The sequence below is a fragment of the Protopterus annectens genome, chromosome 1.part1 (assembly GCF_019279795.1).
Source record: "Protopterus annectens isolate FY-2018-M chromosome 1.part1, PAN1.0, whole genome shotgun sequence".
In the NCBI taxonomy this organism is placed as follows: domain Eukaryota; kingdom Metazoa; phylum Chordata; order Ceratodontiformes; family Protopteridae; genus Protopterus; species Protopterus annectens.
Genome location: NC_056726.1, coordinates 1,523,203,656 through 1,523,227,609, shown reverse-complemented (window position 1 = coordinate 1,523,227,609; position 23,954 = coordinate 1,523,203,656). Strand labels below are relative to the sequence as shown.

Genomic DNA, 23,954 nt, shown 5'->3' with positions numbered 1-23,954 from the left:
GGCTTAAAATGAAGATACTTGTCTCATAAGGTCAAGCCGTGCAAACAAAGGCTATCAGATGAGGGTTAGCTGATAACAAGCAGGATGACTATTTACATTGGGGAGAGGTTGTACCTCAACTGCAAAAAATGTACGAATGGAGTTGTATGGCAGGGTACAGTATTAGCTCATAAGAATGAGTGCTGGTTATCAAAGACTAGTATTGTTTTAGTTTCATTCTGATGGCTGCATTTGCTAAGTATAAACTGTTGCACAGATAGCAGCCACCACCAACCAAATTTGAAAAAAAAAACAACTGAGGCATGCTGGAGACATACAGCACCAAGAACAGATTGCATACATATTATACATTAATGCCCAAAAAGTCATGCAATCTGGCACGTGTAGCGGATTCTGGGGCAGTTACTGTAGGGGCAGTTACTGTAGGGGCAATCCTTGCATTGTTAGAAAAATAAGATTTTTGACTCTTTGGTTGAGAACTGGATAAGCTAAAAGCAGGAGACACATAGACGGTGAGTCTGATCAGACAATGACCTGAACAGTACAGGTTAGTTATTGGAAACATGGCTCCAGAGATATAGACACATTTTTTGATATTTATCAATATATACCGTAGTTATGTCTTTAGGACATAAATATGCAAGTCAGTTCAAAGACTGCTGCAATTTTTTCTAGTATTGTCTGACATGTTCTGGATAACTGTACTTTTCCTTTGATTAAATTTGAATGTTCTCAATGTTGCTTAATAAAGTATTTTGATGGAAAGGTTGTTAAATCACTTTAAGCAGTAGGACAGCTTCAGGGCCCATTAGGAGGATGTCAGGAAAACGTCTAAGGCCTGAAAGAAGGGCATTACAGAAAAAAAGAATGAAAGAAACTGATAGGAATATGTTAGAGAAGAAAAGGCACGGTTTGACAGGTAGGTTAGAGACACGGAGACTAGAACCTAAGGGTGCTAAAAAAAGGCAGAACCTTAATGGAGGGTGACAAGCAATGATAGCACTCAATGGAAGGATGCCAAAATAAGGTAGAAACCACATGAAAGGTGTTAGATTGAGAGGTGGTACCTTAGACAAGGCTGCTAAAAAGGTAGAAACTGGCAGGAGAATGTTAAACAAACACAGAACCCAATGGGTTTGTGTCAGAGAATGGCAGGACTGAAGAGAAAAGCAGAACACAGACGAGAAACTACAATCTTAGGAGACTTTAACCTGGACTGGCTCTCCTGCCGCTCTGATTGTCCTAGCAGAACACAGACAAGAAACTACAATCTTAGGAGACTTTAACCTGGACTGGCTCTCCTGCCGCTCTGACAGTCCTAGCAGAACACAGACGAGAAACTACAATCTTAGGAGACTTTAACCTGGACTGGCTCTCCTGCCCCTCTGACAGTCCTAGCAGAACACAGACGAGAAACTACAATCTTAGGAGACTTTAACCTGGACTGGCTCTCCTGCCGCTCTGACAGTCCTAGCAGAACACAGACGCGAAACTACAGTCTTAGGAGACTTTAACCTGGACTGGCTCTCCTGCCGCTCTGACAGTCCTAGCAGAACACAGACGAGAAACTACAATCTTAGGAGACTTTAACCTGGACTGGCTCTCCTGCCGCTCTGACAGTCCTAGCAGAACACAGACGAGAAACTACAATCTTAGGAGACTTTAACCTGGACTGGCTCTCCTGCCGCTCTGACAGTCCTAATTTCATCAACCTCTTTAATTTCTCCCAAGTTATAGATTGTCCCACATGCACTGATAAACATAATAAAAAACAATCTCTGCTGGACTGGATATTAACTAATAAACCAAACCTGAATCACCAATCTGGCTGTCTACTTATTAACCTTAGTGACCATACCCCTACATTCCTACTAAGAAATAAATTTCAACCCAAGACCCACAATCCTTTTAAATACATCCACAGCAAAAAACATTTCTCCCCTGCCCTATTTAATTAATTACTTCAAAATTACGACTGGTCTCCTTTAAAATACCTACCAGTGGACCTTGCAGTAAAACTCTTTAATGAGAAATTTCTTGAAATCCTAAATTGCTTTGCCTCCACTAGCAAAATACACACCAAAGCAAAACAACTTCCACGGCTGTCTCCCATTACTAAACTACTAATTAAACAAGAGACAAAGCCAGAGCCCTGTACTTATCCTCCAAAGACAATGCCATGCTTACCATTTACCAGCAACTATGAAACCAAACTAAGAAAAAAATAAACCATGATAAAAAAGCCTACTTCCAATCCTCCCAACAAAAGCACATTCTAAACCCACAAAAGTTTTGGCAAACAATAAACTACCTCCTCAACCTCGGTAGACCCACCACCCCCCTCCTTCTACATCAAATACCTCTGAAACCATAGCCACACAGTTCAATTCACACTTTATTAACTCTGTCTCCACCCTTCTAAAAAGCCATCAACACACGTCACTCACAATCCCCTCCCTAGTATCTGGCACAACAGAATCCCTCTCTTTTTAAACCTATTCAAACATTGTACATAAAATATCTTCTAAGCAAACTAAAACCTGCTGCCTTGCTGCCGACGAGCTACCAAATGAGTTCCTAAAAATCGCTGCTCTATCCATCGCCTACCCGATCTCAATTCTAATCAATCGCTCCATCTCCGAACAATATGTGCACCACCTCTGGAAAATAGCTCAAATCAACCCAGTCCACAAGGGTGGCCCCTATACAGAAATCGCTAACTATCACCCCATAGCAATCCTCCCTCCCATAGCCAAGATCCTTGAGAAATGTATTCAGCCACAACTCCTAAACCACCTTACAAGAAATAACCTTCTAGCAGACAGCCAGCATGGTTTCCACCCCAAGAATAGTACTACCACTGCCCTAATAACATTCACAAACACCATTCACCACCTTATGAACAATAGTCAACTAGTCTCAGCAATTTTCCTGGATATGTCAAAAGCTTTTTACACCATCTGCCACCAACTACTTCTTAACAAACTTGCCACTTATAACCTCAGCCAATCAACCCTAACATGGTTCCACAGCTATTTATCAAACCAGCAACAGGCTACTAAATGGGACCACTCCCTCTCCCCTCTACTGACTGTTAACACTGGAGTACCCCAAGGATTTATACTGGGCCCCCTTCTTTTTATCATCTTTACAAATAATCTTATGTCTGCAACACAACTAGCCAGAATCATACAGTATGCCGACAACTCAACCCTTATCACATCAGCTCCCTCCCCCCTAGAACTCCAAGACAAGATCCAAAAAGCATTTCAAGAAACTAAAGCATTCCTTTCTAGCCACCAACTCATTCTTAACCCTAAAAAAGACTAAGCAATTATATTCATAAGCAGATCTAACAAAAACAATTCTCAACCCCTCTCTATTCTATCCACAAACAGCACTAAAATTGAGCCAACTAACCAGGCCAAGTTCATAGGCATTACCATAGATGACCGACTAAAATTTGACATCCGTATATCCCAAGCATCAAAAAAGTCCATGCTAAACTCGGAGCTCTCTATAGGGCTAAACTTTATCTAACTCCTGAAGCCAGACTTTATCTAACTCCTGAAGCCAGACTTCTCCCCTCCTTCACCCCCAAAAGAAGAAATACTTATCCCAGCTGAATGTAATCTCCCTGTCATCTCAGATGTCCAAGTGAGAACTGCCCTAAACAAAGCAAAAAACACAGCATCAATGGGACCTGACGGTATCCTGGGTTGCGTGTTACGTGAACTCCAAGAGGAGCTAAACCCACACATAAAAATGCTATTTAACCTTAGCCTTACTTCAGGATATGTACCTGAACACTGGCGTACAGCAACAGTGGTCCCACTCCACAAGGGAGGTGTCTCTACAGACCCTGGAAACTACCGCCCCATAAGCTTAACCAGCCTGGTCTGCAAAGCTATGGAAAGAATCATTATGGAACTCATAAACAGAGACATAGGGGACCTACAGACACTTGACCCCACCCAGTTCGGCTTTGTAAAGGGTAGATCCTGCCTTTTAAACCTGGTTGACTTTTTCAAAACAGTCACTAGAGCCATTGATGAGGGCAAAGCAGTCCATACAGCATACCTGGACTTGGCTAAGGCCTTCGACACAATACCCCACTCAGGCATCATAGATAAGCTCAACAGCTTAAAAGTAAACCCTTATGTCACTAGATGGGTTGCAAACTGGCTAAAGGACAGAACCCATAAAGTTAAAATCGCTGGAGCAATGTCAGACTCAAAGCCAGTCACAAGTGGTGTCCCACAGGGATCTGTCCTGGGAATCCTCTTGTTCGGCATTTATTTCTCAGATGTTAAAGCAAACATGGGAGGGCTGTGGCTGACAAAGTTCGCAGATGACTGCAAACTAGGCGCCATAGTCGATACAGCAGCAGACACACACATCGTACAAAAAGGCCTCACAGAAACGGACAACTGGTGCCGGAGTCACGGCCTTAAACTAAATGTCAAAAAATGTATAGTCATCCTCTTTGGGAAAAACAAAGTACCCACAAATTATCACATAGACAGCAACCCACTGAGTACGGAAAAAGTAATCAGAGACCTAGGGACCCAAGTCGACAGCGACCTCTCATTTGACACCCACGTTGCCAAAGTGGTTAGAAAAACATTCTACCTTGCACACCTCATCATGAAGGGATTCACATCCAGATCCAAGGATGTCATTGTACCCCTATATTCCTCCCTCATCAGACCCATGATTGAGTACAATGCCCCATTTGGTATGTACCTCACCCGGCATTTGCAACAGCTGGAGAGACCACAAAAGTACCTCACCAAGAGGATCAAGGGTCTCCAACATATGTCTTATTCTGCCAGACTAAAGAAACTTCAGCTCTATTCAGTAGCATACCGCCTGCTCAGAGGTGATCTCTGCCTGACGCACAAGGCCATGTCCAATCAGGATCTGATGGACATGCTCCACCTCAAAAAATCCAAATCCATCAGGACCACGAGAGCTAAAGACTTAAACCTCGGCACAAGTATGAATAGGACATGCTGGAGGGATAGATTCATAACCCAGAGGCTTCCCATGCTTTGGAACAAGATCCCGGTTCATATTAGGCAGAGCCCCTCACTGACTCTCTTCAAGAGAAATCTTGATGAGTGGATGGGAGATCGTAAGTTTACCCCAGGGGTCACATCTGTGTTATTGCTAGACAGGGGCACAGTAAACTAATTCTATTATATAAGGGGACCTTCATTGTATCACTACTAGACAGAGGACAGTATTCTAAATTTATTCTGTACATTTTTTGTACCATTTCACGGGGTGGCAAAAGCCACATCACTATGGCTAGGCTTACAAATGCCCCAGGGCAGATAGCCTAGTACTATACTATGAAACTATGAAACTAAGCCACTGCTAGGTCTCACCTTCTACCCACTGTTTTATATTGTTCACAAAATTTCACCAACTTACACAAAGCTGACCTCCAAAACCTTGAGTTATTCTATAACAAAATAGCTAGGTTCACCACAAATCTCCCTCATAAAGCTCATCACTGCACTGCTCTAAAACAAATGAACAGGCTCGAACTCTCAAACCTCTTAACACTAAACTAACTGTCTCTCACCCACAAAATTATTAAAAATCCTAATGACTGCCCTGCAGTTTCAACCCTGGTCCAACTAAATGTCAGCAGCAGATCCCTCAGGTCCACCAGCAGACCACTGCTCAAAATTACACAGTCTCATAACACCCATAGAGACTCCCTCTATTCAAACAAAAACAGCTAAGTACTGGAATTCCTTTCCACTAAACATACAGAGTACTCCATCCTATCCTACTTTTAAACTAAAACTAAAAATAACACCTTATAAACAACTGGCTATGCCCCTGTTCCTCTCCTGGATAACTCTTAATAATCAACACCACCTCACTTTTTCTCCTACATACAGACCATTGCTTTTACTCTCTTCCCGCATCAATATCTGTCTACCCTTGTTCATAGGCTCATAGGTGTGTACTAGGCTAATGGCCCTGGATCCTATATAAGCCTAGCCCAAGAAGATTTCCTGGCATCATGCCACCCAAAGTTAGTTCCCAGTACTCCTGTTAAGCAAGTTGTTTCTCTCTTTCCTCTTTTGCTTTTGTTTTGTCTACCTACTCACATATACTCTTTATCACTAATTTATTCTAGTTACTAACTCTAGCTTTTTCTATTTCTTTCTCAGTCTGTATAGTTAATTTCCTGTGAGTTCCATTTGAAAAGATTAGCTAATTTTTACATTATGTACATACACACTGTATGCACTCCAATGTCAAATACTATAAATGCTGTGCTGCTCTGCTGAAATTGATGAATATGAATCGATTCATACTGGTTTAGTCTACTGCCTAAATTGTTTTTGTATGCTGAAATTGAGGGTTCCTATTAGATGAACGAACGATCAAAATGTCAAGTACAACATGCTTGACACACTTTGATTGATCATTCACCTAATCAAATACTGAAAAAGACGAAAACTGGAGTTCCAAAAAGTTTTTAGTTGGCCATGGTGGTGAGTGTAGCTTGTGACGTAAGGACGCTACACTGTCTGGAATGGCTAGGTAAGTGAATTCCGTACTTGTGCGTGCATGTTGCGATTACCAGGTAATTGCCCTTTCCCCAATGTAGAGTGATCTCAGAGTTGGTGTATATAGTTGGGGGGGGGTGGGAGGCAGAGCCCCCCACATCAGGGTGTGTCGGGGGGTGAAGCCCCCCACTTTCTTTTAAAAGTAGAAGAGTGTGTTTAGGTTTGAAAGTTGTTGAATGATGTGCGAATGTATAGGTTTATATTTATTAGTTTTATGTGTGTGTGTGTGTGTGTGTGTTGCATGTCAGTGTAGGGAAGGCGTGGGACAAATAAAACTTTTCAGAACTCTGTTCTTCATTATTTTAAGGGTTCGATTAGAAGAATGTTCGATCAAAGTGTGTCGAGTATGTCGTATTCGACATTTTGATTGTTCATCTAATATAGACTCGAAATTGAGTAGCATGTACTAAGTCGTACTGGTTTTAGTCTACTGTCTAAAATGTATTGTATGTTGTGGAGCTTTTCTCCCCAGGTCTCCATTGAAAACGGGCTCCAGCCCAGTCAGATACTACCCGATAAACAAATGTAAAATCAATAAAAATAAAGAACAAGGAGAAAAAGTTAATCTAAACATCTTTTAGGGAATGGGAGAAGCAAAAAGACGAATGATAAAAGTTACAAAATGGACAATCTGTGTCTCCCGTAGTGACATGACAAAAGGATTACAAGAAATTTTAAAGATCTACACAAGGGATTTTACCTCCTGTTGATGTATATCAACTTGACCAAATGCATTAGCTGTCTGTGTAAAAAATACGTTTTCAAATGTCTGTGCAATAAAGTGATTATATTTTTGCCTCGTACAGATATGTACTTTACAATGAGGGACTCTAACGTGATTATATTTTTGCCTCGTACAGATCTGTACTTTACAATGAGGGACTCTAACGTGATTATATTTTTGCCTCCTACAGATCTGTACTTTACAATGAGGGACTCTAACGTGATTATATTTTTGCCTCGTACAGATCTGTACTTTACAATGAGGGACTCTAACGTGATTATATTTTTGCCTCGTACGGATCTGTACTTTACAATGTGGGACTGTAACATGATTATATTTTTGCCTCGTACAGATCTGTACTTTACAATGAGGGACTCTAACGTGATTATATTTTTGCCTTGTACAGATATGTACTTTACAATGAGGGACTCTAACGTGATTATATTTTTGCCTCGTACGGATCTGTACTTTACAATGAGGGACTCTAACATGATTATATTTTTGCCTCGTACAGATCTGTACTTTACAATGAGGGACTCTAACGTGATTATATTTTTGCCTCGTACGGATCTGTACTTTACAATGAGGGACTCTAACATGATTATATTTTTGCCTCGTACAGATATGTACTTTACAATGAGGGACTCTAACGTGATTATATTTTTGCCTCGTACAGATATGTACTTTACAATGAGGGACTCTAGCATGATTATATTTTTGCCTCGTACAGATCTGTACTTTACAATGAGGGACTCTAACGTGATTATATTTTTGCCTTGTACAGATATGTACTTTACAATGAGGGACTCTAACGTGATTATATTTTTGCCTCGTACGGATCTGTACTTTACAATGAGGGACTCTAACATGATTATATTTTTGCCTCGTACAGATCTGTACTTTACAATGAAGGACTCTAACGTGATTATATTTTTGCCTCGTACAGATATGTACTTTACAATGAGGGACTCTAATGTGATTATATTTTTGCCTCGTACAGATCTGTACTTTACAATGAGGGACTCTAACATGATTATATTTTTGCCTCGTACAGATATATACTTTACAATGAGGGACTCTAACGTGATTATATTTTTGCCTCGTACAGATCTAAACTTTACAATGAGGGACTCTGACGTGATTATATTTTTGCCTCGTACAGATCTGTACTTTACAATGAGGGACTCTAACGTGATTATATTTTTGCCTCGTACAGATATGTACTTTACAATGAGGGACTCTAACGTGATTATATTTTTGCCTCGTACAGATCTGTACTTTACAATGAGGGACTCTAACGTGATTATATTTTTGCCTCGTACAGATATGTACTTTACAATGAGGGACTCTAACGTGATTATATTTTTGCCTCATACAGATCTGTACTTTACAATGAGGGACTCTAACGTGATTATATTTTTGCCTCGTACAGATATGTACTTTACAATGAGGGACTCTAACGTGATTATATTTTTGCCTCGTACAGATATGTACTTTACAATGAGGGACTCTAACATGATTATATTTTTGCCTCATACAGATCTGTACTTTACAATGAGGGACTCTAACGTGATTATATTTTTGCCTCGTACAGATATGTACTTTACAATGTGGGACTCTAACGTGATTATATTTTTGCCTCGTACAGATCTGTACTTTACAATGAGGGACTCTAACGTGATTATATTTTTGCCTCGTACAGATCTGTACTTTACAATGAGGGACGCGATTAAATGAGTGCAAAGAGTTGCATTTCAATGGATTCCATAAGCTGGTGCGGTACATTTGTGAGCTTCCTCCTTTAAACCAAACATTGACTAGTGATGAGGCATACTGCAATTATCCCTCAAGACAAAACCTAAAATATGCATATTGCACATGTACTATTATTCAAGGGACTGTTTACTTACAGAACCTCCCTTTTCACCACCAGGTCCTGGGCTTCCTGGGTTTCCCTAGAAGCAAAAACAAAAACAATATAGCGATTAGGAAAACCAAGTCAAAACAACTGATAATCAGTAATACGTAACATAAATGCCCCATAGTGTGAGATAAACGTCCAATCCCTGACATATAAACCAGCTTATAAAACACATACACTGAAACATTTCCATACTGTACAAGGTGCTCCATTTAGCTTATGTATCACTGTATACACTCCCTAAAGTACACGAAGGAGGCAATCCAATATAAGAAACCTGATGGTCATAGGGGAGTATTGCCTTTTAATGTACCATGTTTGTCCTTTTCAAACCTGCCTTTATCCCAGTAAAGTGTCAAACTGAAAAAATAAACATAGTGTAGGTGGCAAAGAGGATAATCTTGGGTCTGAATCACATTAACTAGCTTGCTATTTTATTTGTGCACCAGGCAAATATCATGGTATCAGTGATATCAGGTGCATCACATTTGCCTAAACAGAGTTTAGCAGGCTGCAAAAAAAAAAAAAAATACAAACATAAAAAATGATGTACTTGTGTGACAACCCTGTCACACTGCCAGCCCAACTAGATTGAATTTTGTAAGTAATTTTATGTCATTTGTGAATAGTAATATGATTTGTATGCTTGCCTTAATGTAAAAAAATATATGTGCTGTGCTGAGCTTCAAGACTGTAACCACAGTGCACCATGCTGTAAAAGAGCAGAAATGTGTGTAAACTATATGCCAATGTAAATATATATTTCATAGTAGAAACTAGGATATACAGCGTTAACTTGAAAAACTCTAAGAAAGGGAAACTACGCAGATGTAACTACTGTAAGCTGAGATGATTCAGCAGTAATGTGTATTATCAATTTAAGAACTATCTCTGAGAGAAAGAGTGCATTTTGAATTTTGTTCTGGACCTGTAAATAACTCACCAAGACTTTACCTTGTTCTGTAAGTAAATTATTTAGAACATAGATAGATAGGACTATAACAAGATTAGAGATGTTTTCTGTATTTATGTGAGACTGTCCTATGTTATTTTAAAGTATTTCTTGTGACTGTGAACTCTGTTGTCACTGTGCTGAGTTAATGAGTATTGTCTTGTGCTTTTATTATTTATTATTAAATATATTTAAACCTTTTAATTGTGGCTGGTTTGCTTACAGATATTTAAGCTCTTGGAGTGCTTGCGTGCATTTGGTAACACAGTACATGCCACTCTAGAATAGCCTTAAAAGTTTGGCATACTTACCATTTGGATAACAGTAACATTGCACAGTGGAATTGGTCACCGTTTCGGAAAGGCCTTATAGTTACCGATAAGTAGGGGTTCTGGTAGCAATGCTAACTACTTTATGGACTGGGCAGAAGGGGGTATAGCTAGTAAACCTGTGTCAGCCTTCCCCAGGTGTGTGTTTGTGTATAAATCAAATCTCAACGTGTGTGTGTGTGTGTGTGTGTGTGTGTGTGTGTGTGTGTGTGTGTGTGTGTGTGTGCATGTGTGTGTGTGCATGTGTGTGTGTGCATGTGTGTGTGTGCATGTGTGTGTATGTTTGTGTGTGTGTGTGTGTGTGTGTGTGTGTGTGTGTGTGTGTGTGTGTGTGCGAGTTACATGGGCAGGGACATGAAGCACTGGTTGGACAGAGAGAGTGCTGGAAGGACTTGGCTTGGAACTCTGGCTAAAGACTCCACTCTATAACTGTGCCAGGAAGAAGTATTATTGGGGTTCTGCAGAAAGAGGGAGAAACCAGCCCCAGACTGACTGTGATCTCTGTGTGCTCTTAAGGGAAATTGCACTTTACTTTGTGTGTACTTGCCATCCTCCCAGTGTGCACATCTCTCACTGGTGTTAGTGGTGAGGATTGAGGCTTCTTGATTACTGGGCCAGTGCAAAGGCATCACAGCCGCAACACTATCTTGACTCCTATTCCTGGAATCCAGTACACATTAACAAGAGTTAATATCTTCTTATTATATTTTATAGTAGTGGTACAAAACATACATTTATCATCTTAATATGTTCCCATAACCTCAGGCATAGGAAAAGAATTCTTCCATAAAATAGCTACTCCCCTGTTTTTCCTCTTATGTTGTGAACTAGATAGTATAGTGTAACTCTTAGTATTAAGTGTGTTATATTTTCTGCTAATAAGTATGTTTCCTGTAGAAAGATAACCTGAGAATTAAACAGCTTCAGATTTCTACTTAAGTTACCCCTCTTGCTTCCATTGTTTAATTCATGAGCATTTATAGAAATACAGTTAATAAATATCATTTGTCCTATTGATCAGAAACATATGTTTATTTCTCATAGGTAGTGACACTCTGTTTATAAAGAACTGCTTATTAATGTTCATACAAATAGTAAATTCTGACAGTAGGTCTAGGAACAAAATCATTACTTATTTGGACACTCGTAAAAAGGCTATAAGTAAGATTGTCATAAAACAATTACTTCTATAATACCTCCTACCTCTCACGGAGCCTAACACCCCATGCCTAAGCAAACCAACTCATCAAATATTATGAAAGAGTGAGAAGACAGATGCTCCCCCAACCACTCTATCACAAATATATATAACTCTAATAATAATTAGCTAAAAGTATAACTGTTTCCTAGAAGTCTTTATTAATATAGATAAGTACAGCAGTTGTTTCATTTTAGACCTATTTATTAAGAAAAAAAACATTTCCTAACTGTATATATCAAATAAACTGTTAAAGAACAACACAGACTGTGATTTACCAATACACAGATAAATTCCCAGCATTTTTATTTCTTTGGAACCTTTGTGTGTGTTATCAATATTTAACATAATTTTACTTTCCCTGTAAATAAGAACTGAACAAAGGAAAAAGGAAACGTTTTTCATTGTGCCCTTATTTTTTTCTTTTTTTTCTTTTTCTAACTTATCTTGCTTCCATTTGAATCTATATGTCTCTTAGGGGATATATTGCTCCAAACCATTTGCTCTGTTTGTTCAAGAATTTTATTTGTAGAAATGACAAAGCAGGGTCAGGATCTTCAAAGAATTTAATCCCATTTGTAAGGAAAATCTTTAGTCTGGCCGGGAACAATAAATGTACTTTTATTTGCTTCTTTTTAAGTTCTCTAATAAGTGGAACAAATTGTTTTCTTTTTGCCATCACTGTTGTTGAGTAGTCATTGTCAAAATGCACAATATTTCCATCATATTTAAGTGGTGACAGCCCATGCAGTTTTAAGTACCAATTCTTTGTCTTGAGATGAAATAAACTTCACTACTATAGATCTCAGAGAGGAACCAGGTTTTGTGGCAGGTTTACCTAAGGACTGATGTGCTCTCTCTATTTGAAACGAGACAGCTTCAGTGAGATTTAAAGTCTTTGGAAGCTAGGCAGTTAAAACAAAAATCATATTGTTACCTTCAGTACTCAGGAAGTCCAAATATATGGATATTATTCCTTCAAGATCTATTTTCAAGGTCACCTACTTTAGCTGACAAGATTTTATTTTGCTGCAATGAAAGTCCAATATTATTTTCTCCTTCATTTAGCCTTCCATCCATAATATTATTTATATTTATTTTATTTATTTATTTATTTGCAGTTGGTTTACCAGGATAGTCCATTGGGCCATTTGAACCCGTTTTCAATGGAGTCCTGGGGAGAAAAGATCCAATAGCACTCTAGGTTACAATAGTTTAAAGATTATATTTATACAAAGGTTGCAGTTTTGAACAAGACCTTTACAATTAATACAGCAAACATTGCAAGTAATACACACTAGTGATGAGGTTGGAGTTAAAACTGACATTGCATTGTACAGCTGAGAGGCATTTCTTCTTAGGAACATACAGTTCATAATTACAGTCTGATTCATTGTTTACAAATCGCATATAAGTAGCAGCAGTCTGATGCATTATTTACAACTAACATATAAGTACAGGAATAAAAGTATATGGAGAGATGATAGAAGGAGAAAGTTTTAGATGAGAATAAGATCGAGAGAGAAGAGAGAAAGAGAGAAAGAAGGAATCTAAGGCATTGAATGAAGTGAAAACTGGGTTTGTTTTCCATAGAATGAAGGGAACAGGAGTTTGGTATCATTTGTTATGTGGGGAGAGAGCAGGAGCATTCCCATTGGGATATTAGGTGTGAGTGAAGAGATTTTTTAAAGGAGTAATGGTTAGAAGTGGTACGAATGGAAGGTGGTAGGGAGTTCCAGAGACGTGCTAAACCATAAGATAGAAGATTTATGCCTGGTGGACGGGATGGTTTGTACACTTCTATTAGATTTTGATTATTGGACCTTAGTACTCGATCAGGAAGGTACATCTTAAAGGTAGAAGAGAGTGAAGGACAGAGGGTGGGGTTTAAAATGAGCTTATGTGCAAGAGTTAGTTGTGTATAGATGAGTTGATTTGGTAGTTCAGCCATTTTAGTTTTGGAGAGAAGGGCAGTGATGGGAGGACGACTTATGGCTGGTAGCAAATTTGGCAATTTTGTTGTAGCAGGAGGAACGTTGAGATTTAAGAGAGGATTGTAGGTTAGTGAGAAGAGGAGTTCCATAGAGAAGGGAGGCGATAAGAAAGGAAGTAGAGAGAGTTACTTTAGTGGCAGGGGTAAGGTAGTTATTTTGTCGGTAGAGCATGCCTAGTTTTTGATGGGTCTTTTTGATGTTTAGTTGTAAGTGGAAATGGAATTTAAGCTGGTTGTCAATTTGGACCCCAAGTAATTTGGTCTCTGATACCAGTTCCAGAGGTATATTGTTTTGGCTAGTGATAGTGAAGGAGCTAAAGTTGAATGAGGTAGTTTTAGAGGGAGTAAATACCATAAGTTTGGTTTTAGAGGCATTTAATACAAGGTGGTTTCTTTTCATCCATTGCTCAGTGGTTGAAAAAGCTTCTTGAGTAAGTTTTAGGAGTACAGGGGTAGATGTGGCAGAGCATATGATAGTTGAATCATCTGCATATTGGATGATATTTGAGAAAGGAATAGAGTTCTGGAAATCATTTATAAATATATTAAAAAGAAGGGGACCTAATATGGATCCTTGGGGGACTCCGGTTGGGGTATTAAAAAATGAGGAGGTGGCCTTTTTCCATTTTACTGCTTGATATCGGTTAGGTAAGTAGCTGGAGAACCAATTCAAGGAAGAAGGGGATAGGTTAAGTTTAGAGAGTTTAGTTAAAAGCAGGCTATGAGAGATAGTATCGAAGGCTTTAGAAAGGTCTAGTAGTAGGGTGGAAACAATAAAGCCAGAGTCCCGGGCTTTATTAATGGTTTCAAGGAAGGAGAGGAGGGCAGTCATAGTACTGTGACATGGCCTGAATCCATGTTGTGTGGGTGTTAGAAGTTGATTATCTAAGAGGTATGGACGAAGTTGTGGTTGTATGCATTTTTATAAGAGTTTAGAGATGGGAGACAGGATAGCAATGGGATGGAAGGTGGTAACATTATTATTGTTGCCTCCTTTATGTAATGGTATAATGAAGGCCTTTTTCCAAATTTTGGGTACTATGCATTCCTGGATTGAACAGTTAATTAGAATGCTAATGGGGTAGCTGACTGCTTCAGCGGCTAGACTGAGAAAATAAGCAGGGATATCATCTGGAGCATTGGAGCATGGCTTCAATTTCTGGAGGAGTTTTTTTATAGTAAAAGTGGGAACTGGTTTTAATGAGAAGGGAGGACACTGGGAAGGATATGGAGAGGGGTGAGTGATAGTAGAAGAAGGGGTAAAGGATTTTGAGTTAGTGGGGGAGAGTGAAGGAGTGGTGGAAGAACAGGGAAGAGTAATGGTAGAGGAGGAAGGAGGTGATGTGAAGATTGTGGTGGTATTAGAGAAAGAAGAAGTAAGTTTAGAGATAGAGTCAATGAAAAAAGTGTTAAATTGGGTTGCTAAGTCAGTGTCAGTAGCATTTGGGTCAGGAGGGGTGTCTAGTTTGCCGGGGTTAAGGAGAGTGGAGATACCTTTCCAGAATTTCTGAGGGTTAGTTTTGTTTTTGTTTTGTAGTGTGGAAAAAAAGTTTTCTCGGTCGGAAATGATGAGTTTTTTTACTTTATTTCGAAGTGTTTTGTATTCAAGAAGGATGAGGGGGGACCAATTTTTTAGGTAAAGAGCCCAGGCTTTATCTCTTTGCCTCATAATAGTTAGTGTGTTTTTAGTAAGCCAAGCGGCTGTTTTAGTTTTTATTCTCTTTGTCCTTATGGTAGCATGGTGGTCTAGAATTTTTAGGAATAAGGTGTTAAAGTGAGCAACTGCGTTGTCGAGAGGTAATGTTTTTAGACAGCTCCAGTTTATAGCTTTTAGGGACTTAGTGAAGGATGTTGTGTTAAAGTTTTTTTGGTTACGTACGGTAATATAGTTATGGGAACGATGTAAGGATAAATGGAGTCGGTATGTAAAGATGGGAAGATGGTCACTAAGAGGATCTGGAAGAGTACCCCTGTCAGAGAAGTATTGAGGATGTGAGACTAGAATCCAGTCCAAAATACTGCCACTGGAGAGTTTTTTTGAGGGATGTGTTATAGAGTTAATTAGTTGTGAAAAGTTGTAGAGGTTGATGTTAAGAGGGTTTGTAGGAGATTGAATGGAAGTCCAGTTAATATTCACATCTCCTAGGATTATTGTTTCATTACTGATGTTGGTGGAGATCCAGGAGAGGATGTGTTCAAGAGTAGAAATATTATCCCCTGGGGGGATGTAGAGGGAAGCTATACATATGTCCTTATGTTTGTTAATTTGAAGTATTGCAAGGAGTATTAAGGGATTTTTCAGTGCCAGAGATCTGATTTTTCTGTACTTGAACAGCCTCATTAATTTGGTCCATTTGTTTGGAACAATCTTTCTTAAAATCATCAATTTTATTGTCCAGTCTGTCTGTTTTTAATGATGATTCTTTTTTTTTCAAATATTTTTATTACATTTTCTCTAAAAGAACATGAATTATACAATATATAAAGCACAACAATTAAAACAAATCATAAACACATAACCCAAACAGAACTATATACAAGGTCCATATCATAAATAGCTTCATTTATTATTGTGTATACTTATCTAAGAGATCGTTTAATTTCAACCATGACAATTTTTTATGCCTAACATTTGGTGTTCTGATGTAAGCAGTATGTAATTCCTTATTACAAATAATCTTTGCTAAAGGGATAAAAGTCTGAAAATGAGAGGAGTTTCTGAAATTTCCAATTTACTGTAATAATTTTCCTAGCAACTGCAAGAAGTAACAAAAAAAGATGTGTTTGTCTTCTTGGTATTATATCTGGGATTAAATAGCATTAATGAATTTGTTATTATACAATTGTCTGTCCAAAATGCCTTAGTGAAATCTTTGAAGTCAGACCAAAATGGTAACAACAGTGAGCAATTTAAAATCCTATATACCCAATCTGCCTCCAAACATTCATTATACCTCCAACATTTAATTTAATCGTTTCTGTACATTAGTGCAATTTTATGTGGAGTAAGAAAGCTTCTATGAAGGAATTTCCATGTAACAATTTTCCAGTAGATGGATGGTGATGTATTATTTACAGATGTAAATATTAAAAAATTATTGGCTTCTGAAAAATGTTCTTTGTTGACATTAGTTGAATAGCTCCAAAATGATTCGTCTGAGATGTAAATTTCATCTCTTTAGGATTTATAAATGATGTACAAGGACATAATCCTGGAATGACCTTGTGAGCTATTTGCAAAAAATAAAGATAATATTTTAGAAACTGTGACTGAATCAGGATTTAGGTTTGATTTTAGGTCATTTACAAGAAATTCTCTAAATATTTGTATATTTAGCTAATTATCTTGTTTAATATTGTATCTGGCTATAAGAAAGTTTGAATCATATACTTTGCTATTATCTAAAAATTGATACCAAAATATCAAACCATTATTTTTCACATGGTTTAATTTATTTAAGTTGAAAGAATCTAAACATCCCTTCGTAAAATGTATTGGGAACATTAAAAACAATGTATTATTTGTTTAATGATAATTCTTGAATATAAGACAAAAGTAACTGAAACACTTTCTTACATGAAGAATCCTAATGTGCTGCCGTAGTGTAGCTCATGTTGCTGCCAGAGACAGTGAGAAAATTTACTTTTACACAGTTTATGATAGGAAAGTTAATAGATTTTCAAATTTTTTTTCAAATAATCCATTATGACACCAAGGGCTATTGAAATTCACTAGTTTGAACTGTTTAAGATTATTCAAACAAAAACTTTCTTGTCAGAAATACATCTTTTGTAGCAGAGCAGTGAAGAACTGCTGTTACCCTTGTCTCATGCTGGCCATGACCCCATCTTACAATATTGTTGATTATTTTGAAATGTATAATTTTCATCTCTTTCTTATGCAATGTGTTTATTTTTTTTTCTCTGTTAAGCGGAGCTTTTCTCCTTGGGCCACCACAGAAAATGGGCTCTTGTGACACAGTCATATTTTCCCTGTAAAAAATGAAAATAAATAAAATAAATAGATAGATAAATAAATAAATAACTTTCTCACATACTGCAAATACTTAGTCACATACTGCACAAACTGTAGTGCACACACTTATGCACATACTGCACATATTTACATAGTATACATGCTTACATACTTACTCTAATATACATACTCACATATTATACACACTTACATACTGCAGATACGTACATAGTATACATGCTTACATACTTACTCTAATATACATACTCACATATTATACACACTTACTCGCACACTATGCATACTTACATACTGCAGATACTTACATAGTATACATGCTTGCATACTTACTCTAATATATATACTCACATATTGTACACACTTACTCACACACTATGCATACTTACATACTGCAGATACTTACATAGTATACACGCTTACATACTTACTCTAATATACATACTCACATATTATACACACTTACACACTATGCATACTTACATACTGCAGATACTTACATAGTATACATGCTTACATACTTACTCTAATATATATACTCACATATTATACACACTCACACACTGTGCATACTTACATACTGCAGATACTTACATAGTATACATGCTTACATACTTACTCTAATATACATAGTCACATATTATACACACTTACTCACACACTATGCATACTTACATACTGCACACAGTTACTCACGTACAACACACACTTAGTCACATACTACATAAGCTTACTCACATACTGCACACACACATGTCCTCACATGCTGCAAAAATTTACATACACACATACTGCACACACACATTTACTCACATAGGTTCATAGGTGTGTACTAGGCAAATGGCCCTGGAGCCTTTACAAGCCTAGCCGAAAGAAACTGCCCTGGCGCCATGCCAACAGATGTTAGTTCACAATGCCTCTATCTAGTAGGGCAACTGGAGTGATCTCTGGGGTGAACTTTCTGTTACCCATCCACTTGTCAAGATTTCTCTTGAAAAGGGGCAGAGAGGTGTTCTGCTTGGCATGAATTGGAAGCTTATTCCAGAGTATGGTCAGTCTTTGGGAGATGAACCTGTCCTTCGAGCATGTTCTGTTAATTGTGGTAATGAGGTTGTGATCTCTGGAACGTGTGGTGCAGGGGGATTGGGATTTCTTTAGGTGTAGCATTTCAAGTAGGGCTGGGTCAGACATGGCTTTGTAAGTCAAGCAGAGATCACCTCTAACTAGATGATAAGAGACTGAGAGCAGCTGAAGTTTCTTGAGTCTGTCCATGTAGGACATGTGTTTAAAGCCTAGGATCCTTTTTGTGAGGTACTTTTGTAGCCTCACCAGTTGTTATAGGTGTCTAGTTAGGTACATGCCAAATGGGGCATTATATCTCATGATTGGTCTAATGAGGAATGAGTAGAGAGGTATGATGACCTCTTTCTTCTTGAATGCAAAGCCTTTGGTTATGAGATGTGCCATGTAGAAGGACTTTGTGACCACAGTAGCAATGTGGTGGTCGAAAGTGAGGTTGCTGTCGACCTGGGTACCCAGATCTGTTATGGTCCCTTCGGTATTCAGTGGGCTCCCACTGAAGTGGTAATTAGTGTGAATTGAGTTTGTTCCAAAGGGAATGATAACGCAGTTTTTGGCATTAGGCTTAAGGCCATGGTTTTGACACCAGTCATTGGTCTCAGTGAGGCCCTTTTGTAGGATGTCTGCATCACTTGGGGAGTTAATAATGACTCCTAGCTTGCAGTCATCAGTGAACTTGGTCAGCCAGAGTCTCACTGTGTTGGCCTGGAATTCTAAGAAGTAGATGCCAAACAGGAGAGGTCCCAGGACTGAGTCCTGTGGGACTCCATTTGTGATTGGCTGACAGTCTGACTTGGAGCCTGCAACTTTCACTCTGTGGGTCCTGTCTGTGAGCCAGTTTGCAACCCACCTAGTGATATATGGACTGATATCTAGTTTGGTGAATTAATTTTATTAATGATACCGGAGTGGGGAATGGTATCAAAGGCCTTGGCTAGGTCGAGGCAGGCTGCAGAGAAGTTAGCCACCCCTGTTTTTAGGAGCTCAAAGTCAGCTTTGGAGAAATTTTTCGGGTGATCACCTTTGCAGGAGGTGTAGGTGAGATGGGGATTTCTATGGTGATCAGTTTGTGGTCGGATTTAACCAGGGAGGAATTGACTATAGGTGTGGAGCAATGGCTCCCACGTTGGTGATAACCAGGTCGAGAATGTTGCTTTCTCTAGTGGGGGCTCAAAATGAGCTGGTCTAGGGCATTGGAACTGATGAATTCCAGGAAGCATTGGGCCAGTACATTGGTACTTGAATAGTTTTCCCAGTTGATGTAAGGGTAATTGAAGTCACCCAGTATGAGAGTATTGGGCTGGATCTTGATAGATTCCAGGGTCCATAGGAAAGTACAGTGTGAGATTAGGGACATGGTTGGGGTTCTGTAGCAGGCTATGACTTGTATCACTGACTTACCGAGTGTTAGTTGTACCTGGAGTATCTCGGATGCATTATGCTGGGCTACCAGTCTAGAGGTGTGCATATCCTTTATGAATATGGAGACATCACTGCCTTTGGAGCTTCTGGCCATGTTCTGGGGCCAAAAGACATGGAATGAGTTGTAGCCTGGGAGTGCAGGAGTGCTTTCTGCCTCTTTAAACCAAGTCTCCCCTACAAAGATGTCGACATTCTCCATTTTGAGTAGAGCTTCGAGCGAGTGCATCTTGAAATTTAGGCTTCTAGCATGGAGCAGCATGACCCTAAGATTGCATTTGTTTGTAGCTGTTACAGTGGAAGTTTGGTCTTTAAAACACTGCCTAAAAAAGGCACTATGGGGGTAGCAAGAGCCTTAGCCAGTAGCTGGAATACCAGGGGTGACAGATGCAGGCCATCTCTGGCAAAGCGTTGAGGTCTGTCTATCATATTGTCCCAGGCAGACAGATACTGGATCCTCTTAGATTGCACACACTTACATTCTCCTATGCTACACATAATTACTCCTATACTCCACGTATGTAGTCACATACTACATACACTTACTCACATACTGCACATATTTACTCACATATTGTACATACATACATACTGCACACACATACTCACATTCTCCTATGCTACACATATTTACTCACATATTACACATACATAGTCAAATAATACACACAAAAAAAACAATGTATTTCACATATTTATTGTTTAAAGTTTTTTAAAAGGATTTTAGGTAGGCAAAGTAATACAAGCACTAATGCACTTTTTTATATGTCAAACTACTTAATATTCATGAACTACCATATTGAATTTGATTTGATAAATTCAAATGGAATTGTGTGGTTTTATTGGACTAGTTTTAATCAATTAACTGGTTATAAGTATATAATTGATTTGTTGGTACAATAATTTTATCTGATGAAGTCCTGTTTGGATGAAAACGCAATTGTGTGAAGGAGCGTTAATGTTGTTTTTTCGGTAATAAAATCAGTATTAATTATTTGCTTGGAGGAGTTATCTTTGGTCGAAGGCATTGTGTTTTTGACTTTTGAGTTTTGTTTGAGTGCCTAACACAGACTTTACTGGTTTTTGGTTTTATCATGTTCGACCAGGAGCACTCAACTTCATTTTTGAGATGAGCTCTGAAGGACAAGAGGATGTAGGCGAATCTAGGAAACTGATTGGCCAATTATCAGAGCTCATTGATTTGCTTACGCTCCTCTGTCAAAACTTGCTTTCCAACAAGAACAACGTACGTGTAGACGCCAACGGAAGCGAAAGGCTAGTTGGGAACAAACAAAAAAGGAAAAGGGAGCTTATTGGCGATTGGGATGTGGCCGGCGACCTTGGAGAACTTAATTCTACTAACTTTGATCCAGGAGCGACACCAGGAGTATTTAATTTGGAAGCAGAGGGAGCACAAGAAGAAAATACTGATTTTTGTGAACTGGGTGCTGGAGCGAGGACAGGACATTCCTCGGCAGCACCACTGTAACTTTCAATAATGCTACAACCAACGAATGGTTGAACAAAGAATATCGTTTTAAAATGGACAGTAATGGGACTTGTGGGAATAAGAAAAAGTATGAAACTGGGGATGGGGATTCTTATATTGTGAAATTAAACAAACTGCATACAATGATGTTGAAGTTTAGAACTTATACTATAGAAAATGCCTACCTGAGAGAATGTTTAGTTAAAGAAATTCTTCCAAAGGGACTTAGAGTTTATAAGTGCCCAAATAATGTGGAAGAAGGGTCTATTTTTCATGAAAGCCTGTTAAAGGCATTTAACAAATGTGGTTTAGAGGTGGTGAAGCTCATTATTGAAGAAAATGATAGAAAGCAGATTTCCTTAGGGAAGGAAATTGATGAATTAGATGCATGCATAAAAAAAGATATGATTTATGGAATCAAAGGGGAGAGGGGAAAATACTTTAAATTAAGGAAAGACATTGATGGAAAATGTGAACATATTATTCAAAGGAAAATGAGTAAATTGAGGAGGGATATTACTGAGTATGACACCAACATAAGTTACCCTGCCCCCCCACAGTTTAAAGGGGATAAACACAAGTTTAGAGGAAGATGGAACAACTTTAGGGGAGACAGTAAATGGCATGATGAAAATTATGACACAGAGTTTCCCCCATTAAAAAGAGATGAAAGGAGACAGGATAGTACATACTTTGAGCCAAAAAAATTTTACATGGGGGGGGGGAGAATGGGGAGAGGGAGACAATACTAACATGTACCCCCACCCATATTGACTTAGACCCAATACAAGATATTATTATTGTAGACCACATTAGAAATATTTACCAGGATTTTACTATTTATAATTTTAGTAACGTAATATTAACAAAAGGTCATTTTAGTTTGTTTAGCAAAGGTTTAAAATATATACCCCTTACTAGAGGAGATATTACAAATACACTATTAGATGTAAAATTATTTACAAGAAAACTAAATTTAGAAGTGTTGGCCTCAACAGCGGGTTTTAGTAGAAATAATATAATTGAAGGAGAACTCACTAGAAAATCTACGTATAATCCACCTGTAATACCTCAGATTAAGAACTTTGAAATGGTTATGGAAAGAGAGGCAAGAAAGACCCAGAACAATAATAACAAAAAAGTTTTATATATTATAACAACTTAAATTTGGAAGAAAAAGAGGTGTTAAAAGACTTAAAAAGTAACCATTCTATAAGAATAATGAAACCAGACAAGGGACGGGGGATAGTTGTAATGGACAAAATAATATATGAAGGGAAAATGAATGATATTTTGAGGGATGAAACCAAGTACAAAACAGTATCTAAAAATGAAGTCAATTGGACTTATAGTAGAATTGATTTATTAATACAAGATTTAATACTTGAAAAAGTTATTCATGACAAAACATTTAGATACCTGGAAGTAAAAAAAACAAGAATTGCAACAATTTTTGGAATACCAAAAATTCATACAAACTTGGAGAATCCCCCACTACGACCCATAGTATCTGCTGAGGGGACGAAAACAACACCACTTGCCAAATACGTAGATTCAAAAACAAAACACATTTGGGTGAATAAAAAGGTGATTTTAAAAGATTCATGGGACTTTATTAGGGAATTAAAAGTTGAATATTATAGAAATTACCTGCTTTTTATTACTATAGACATAATAGACTTGTTTACCAGTATACCTTATGAAGAAGGAATGGAGATGTTCGAAGAGAGTATATTTGCTGATAGGAAAATGACACAAGATGAAAAAATAAGCACAGTTGCACTCATGGACATGATATTGAAAAATAATTTTATAATGTTTGGGGGTGAATTTTTTCAACAGACAACAGGAGTGTCCATGGGTGCAGCATGTGCACCCACTTTTGCAAATATTGTTCTAAGCAAATGGGAGGAAAAATATATACTCAATTCTTGCTTCAACAAACATTGGTTATTATACTGGAGGTTCCTAGACGATATAGTTATTTTTTGGACTGGGGGAAAAGAAACATTTACTGAATTCTTTGAATACATTAATCACACTACTAGTTTTTTAAAATTTACATACACTATGAGTTTTGACACTTTAAAGTATTTAGATGTAGAAGTGTATAAAAAGGATGATCAATTTGAAACTAGGGTTTACAGAAATGACACTTATGTTAATTCCTTCTTGCACTATGACAGTGGACACCCCTTACATTGTAAGAAGAACATTGTGAAGGGTCAGTTTGTAAGAGGTTCTAGAATGACCAGTAAC

The 23,954-nt window shown here is 38.1% G+C and overlaps 1 protein-coding gene across 5 annotated transcripts in view; it reads right to left on the bottom strand.

Annotated features, from left to right (window-relative positions):
- COL16A1 (collagen type XVI alpha 1 chain) overlaps nucleotides 1–23,954 on the bottom strand; it is a 3,146,845-nt gene that overhangs the window by 1,423,702 nt on the left and 1,699,189 nt on the right. For all 5 annotated transcript variants that reach the window (XM_044082765.1, XM_044082783.1, XM_044082773.1 and 2 more), the window contains exon 21: nucleotides 9,231–9,275. In XM_044082765.1, coding sequence (XP_043938700.1) covers nucleotides 9,231–9,275 — 45 coding nt within the window. The remainder of the gene's footprint in view (nucleotides 1–9,230; nucleotides 9,276–23,954) is intronic.